The sequence below is a fragment of the Culex quinquefasciatus genome, chromosome 1 (assembly GCF_015732765.1).
Source record: "Culex quinquefasciatus strain JHB chromosome 1, VPISU_Cqui_1.0_pri_paternal, whole genome shotgun sequence".
Lineage (NCBI taxonomy): Eukaryota > Metazoa > Arthropoda > Insecta > Diptera > Culicidae > Culex > Culex quinquefasciatus.
This window is the reverse complement of record NC_051861.1, coordinates 35076756-35081498: the sequence shown is the minus strand read 5'-3', so window position 1 is coordinate 35081498 and position 4743 is coordinate 35076756. Positions and strand designations below refer to the sequence as shown.

At 36.9% G+C, this 4743-nt stretch overlaps 1 protein-coding gene across 1 annotated transcript; it reads right to left on the bottom strand.

Moving 5' to 3' along the window:
* Positions 1–230: 230 nt before the first annotated feature.
* On the bottom strand, positions 231–1833 carry LOC6039170 (nucleolin). The gene is made up of 3 exons (XM_001848773.2): positions 1679–1833; positions 1117–1226; positions 231–1008 (listed from the first exon to the last, which is right to left on the bottom strand). Exons 2-3 carry the CDS (start codon positions 1177–1179, stop codon positions 673–675), a joined length of 399 nt encoding a protein of 132 aa, XP_001848825.1. The 5' UTR covers positions 1180–1226; positions 1679–1833; the 3' UTR covers positions 231–672.
* Between the last annotated feature and the right edge of the window lie 2910 nt (positions 1834–4743).

Below are 4743 nucleotides of genomic sequence, written 5' to 3'. Positions count from 1 at the left end.
CATACAGTCACCCCCTTAGGCGTTCAACTCAGGAGTTTTTTTTTGAAAGGTCCTATAAACCAAATTTTTATTTTTTGCTTTTTGGGTGTTTTTGGGCGGTTGTAAAAAACACCCAAAAAGCAAAAAATTAAAATTTGGTTTATAGGACCTTTTTAAAAAAAACTCCAGAAGTGGTTTATGGATGGTCATAAACCACGTTTTGGTTTTTGCAAACATCAAACAACAATCGCTTTAACTTAGAATTGTTTCTTTATTTCACTACAAATGCCGAAAGAATACCGGGTTTTCCTTAATTTTGTTTTACAATTGTTCAATTCTTCGTTTTTGTAATATTTGTTTTTGTTTGTTTGTGATGACGGCGGTACGCAATTTAATGTGTGTGTGCTTATTTTTATTATTTTCTCTCTCTTTCTCGGACATTGCGTTACTTCCGCGTTTGATATTTTTCGTACAAGTGTATGTTATTTTGAATCAATTTGTTTCATTGTTTGTCTGGTTTGGGTTTTTTTTTCTCTTTTTTGAATGGAGTTGTGTGTGTTTGTGTATGGTTGTGTATGTTATATTAAAATGTTACGTTTTGCTGAATATTACAAGTGTTTTTTTTGTTTTCTTCTTTTTGTGTTGTTTTATTTAATTTAGTAAATTGTTAAAGTTAATTTAAGGTAAGAGTGCTTAAGAGTCGGACTCGTCGTTCTCCTCGCTCTCGTTTTCCTCCTCCTCGCTCTCGTCGTCGTCGTCGTCGTCCTCCTCGCTGGACTCGTTCTTGGCGGGCTTCTTCTTGCCTCGGCCTCCGCCCCCACCGCGTCCTCCCTTTTTCGCTTCCGGTTTCTTGGCTTTTGGCGCCTTTTTCGCAACGGCACCCGCCCCCTTCGGTCTGCCCCGGCCGCGCTTCGCCACCGGTTCCTCGTCCGAGGCCACCGCCTTGTCCTTGTCGGCCTTGTCCTCGGCCGCGGCCTTATCCTTGGGCGAAGCGGCCTCGCGGGCCCGCTTTTTGGGCGCGACGCTGTTCTGTGTGTGGAAAGTGGGAGGAGAAGGGAAAAAGAGGAAGAATTAATTTTTACCGTATTTTGTGCGAGGGGTTGACCAGGAAGGAACGACGAGGGTTGGCGTACGTACCTTTTCGGGGTTGGCAGGGCGGCCTCGACCCTTTTTCGGTTCAACGACCTCTGTGTCCGACATTTTGATTTCCTGAGATGTTCCTAGCTTGTTTCCTCTTCACAGGTGCACTGAAATTTGGGCAAAATTGAACAAAATTTTCTTTAATTAAAACTAGCTCAGAATTTTCTCAGAAAAGCTAGAAAAATGGCCGGCCAGCGCAATCCACCATTATCTAACAAATTTTCCCAAAAGCTTTCCACAGCATCACTTTTCTTTCTTTCCTAGAGCAAACACACACACACACACACACACACACACACACACACACACTTTCGAAGTACGACGACGCCATCATTGCTCCCCCCCACAATCGTCCCCAACCGATCCCCGGGACCAAACTTGAAACGCGCAATTTCCACCTGGAAATTGACCTACCCCGGTCAAAACCCGCAACTTCCGGACAATTATCGCAATCCAAGCCACTTTTCACTCAAGTTCTCCCACTACCGCCAGCCCACCAAAAAGAAAAAAAAAAGAAGGGACTCCGGATTTTCCCGGAACACACACGGCACAAACTTACCTCCTCGTGCTCGTGCCGCTATCGTGTCTGATGCCTGTCTGTGTGGCCAAACGCCGAAAAAGTTCTCGCCGACCGTCCGCGACGCCGGAGAAACAATTCTTGGTGTGGTTTGGCCGATACGCGCGCTCGCTTCCTCTCTCTCTCTCTCTCGCAGACGAGTCCTTTTTTCGTTGATGTGCAATGTACACCTACAACTTTAGGATCTACTGACGCTTTTCTCTCTCTTATATCTGCTCAGGATACGTTTGGGCATGGTGGAAACTCGCTTTTTGGAATTTCAACGAAAATCATTTTCCTGGGAGTTTTCCACGAAAAAAGATATCCTTCAAATATTGTTTTCCTTTCTTTGAATTTAACCATAAAAAAATTCAATTCAAATTCTATTCATCGAACTCCTATCCCTGACACAAACGAAATTAAAGATCGCAACAATTAAGTTACAGAAACGCGCTTAGTTTTAGTCATACGTGGACTTTTTTTGGAAATCTCTTAAGGGGGGGGGGGGACATCGTGGACAATTCCCCCTCCCCTATTGAATGTTTGGCCTTTTTAAAATGTTAGACTTGATTCAAAAATTTTAAAAAATATTGTTTTTGAAAAGATCGTAAAATTTCACGAATGTTTCATATTTTAACATTCAAAATCGGACCATTAGTTGCTGAGATATCGACATTAGAAAATGGTGGGTTATTGTGGGTGGGTCATTTTCTTTAAGCCACTGTGTCTCAACAACCAGAGGTTCAATCTTCAATGCCTCTTAGACAATTTTATAGCAAATTTTCTGAATTAAAAAAAACATATTTTCAGAAATGATCACTCATGGTCACTATTTTTGAAAATCGAAAAACTGCAAATATTTCGATAAAATCAAACTTTTGGTGGATATATCTTGAAAACGGAACCCTTTATCGAAAAATATGTAAAGTAGTTTTCGATTGCAAATTCAATTTTGGATACAAAAATACGGACAAAATTTGTTTTTGTATGAAACTATTTTTTCAAAAATTCATAACTGGGCGGCAGATTTTTCAAACATACTTCTCTATAGCTCCAAAAGCGGGATTTTGTCCCCTAAGGGCATCTCCACCGCAGGGACCTAATTGCGTTGCAAAGCTAATTTGGCACCCGCATCAAGCCCACCGCGGTACTTGTGCGGGAGCTAATTTAGCTTCGAGTTCATCCGTGTTCATCCGAATCTAAACAAAACTCAGGTTTGCCCCGGGATCTAACGGGAGCAAAACATCTGACGGATGTTTTTTTTTTTTTTTTTTCAAGCAAAACAATGTAATTGGGTCAATGTGAGTTTGTAAACGTCAGTAAATGTTTACATTAGTAGAGATGCTTGATTCCTACTCATTCTCAAATGATGCATGAGAATATTGGTCCGCTTCAAATAAAAAATTATCCAAACACTACTTATGAAATGTTGATATTTTTACATTCATGTCAAATAGTCACTCAAATTTCAAAGCAAGATATTGAAAAGTAAATCAGAAAGGACTTAAAATAATAAAGATAAGGTTTGATTTTTTCATGAATTATTAAAATTATTTTTACATATAACATTTTTTTTACATAAAAACAATAGTAAAAAAAACTTGAAATTACGAGCAGTTGATCCAAAGTTTTTGGATTGCATTGAACACATTCTCCAGTCAGTTAACAACCAAACATTTTCAAAACTCATTTACTACGTAACACAAAAAATGATTTTTGGACCCCATTCCTCTCGTAACAAAATTCCTAAACAAGTTTTAAAAAATGGGTATGTCCATGAACGTTTTCAAAAAAAATAAAATCATAGAGCGTTTTGATAAATTGTTATTTAAAAACTGGGGTGAGTTTGATAGTGATTACCGTAAACTGGGGCGACTTTGATAGCCCGGGGTGACATTGATAGAAATTTGATTTGGCCACTAATTTTGATACATAATAAGCTGTCCCTTAATGCTTGCATACTCATAATTCTCAAAAATGTTTAGATATTAATTTGATGGGCATTTTAAAAACCTATCAAAGTCACCCCGGGCTATCAAAGTCACCCCAGTTTACGGTATCGTAAACCGGGGTGACTTTGATAGGATTTCAATTTGTTTTTGAAATATTTTCCAACAGGTAAGGTTTTTCTCAAGATTATTATTTTTAAAACATGTACTAGGGTAGGCCACACAAAGTCCATGCACTATTTTGGAAAAAAAGTTTTTTTAATAGTGTTTAGAAAAATAGTTACGTTAAAAATTCTTGGTTTTAATTCCGGGGTGACTTTGATAGTCATAGTTTTTCTTGTTAAAATCATATTTAAGATGTTCAAACTTTATTTGTACGTTAAATGTACCATCACTAAAGTAGCTGATATAGTTTGTAAGAAAAAAATCAATGCTTATATTAAGTTAACTAAGTTTATAAGCTTTTTAACAAAATACATATAAATTTTAGGTAAAATTGTTAAAAATTCGGAATTTTGCCTGAAATTTGTTTAAAATAGTTTTGTTTATAAAATTATTGATTTATATTGCATTTTAAACTGAATTCGAAGCACGAATCACAAGTTTTTACATTTTACATGAAATTTGTTCAACTGAATTTGCCTATAAATTTGGAGATTTTTTTAAATTGTGCTTCAAAAACACATATTATTTATTATTTACAATCTTATTTAACCTTCTCCTAGTGGAAAATTGCCCAAAGAATCCGAAAATGCATTCCGTTTTCCGATTAAAAATCATGTTCGTTGAGAAAATCATGACACTTTGAGAAGTTTAAAATAATGACTTTCATCAACATTTTCTTAACTATAGTTAACTTACTTTTTAAACTTGTCAAAGTTTTATGAAAAGTTCTTCTTGCGGTACTTTGAACACTTCTCTACCACGGTCAGTATGTTTCCAAATCATTCCTTACGTATTTTAATTGTACTCTTCATTTTGCGGAAAAATCGCAAACCTATCAAAGTCACCCCGGCTATCAAAGTCACCCCGTTTTACGGTACGTAAAATTCACTTTTGGTACGGTTCCTTCGAATGTCTAATTTGAAAAATTAGTATATTGAGAAAAATAAATAAAAA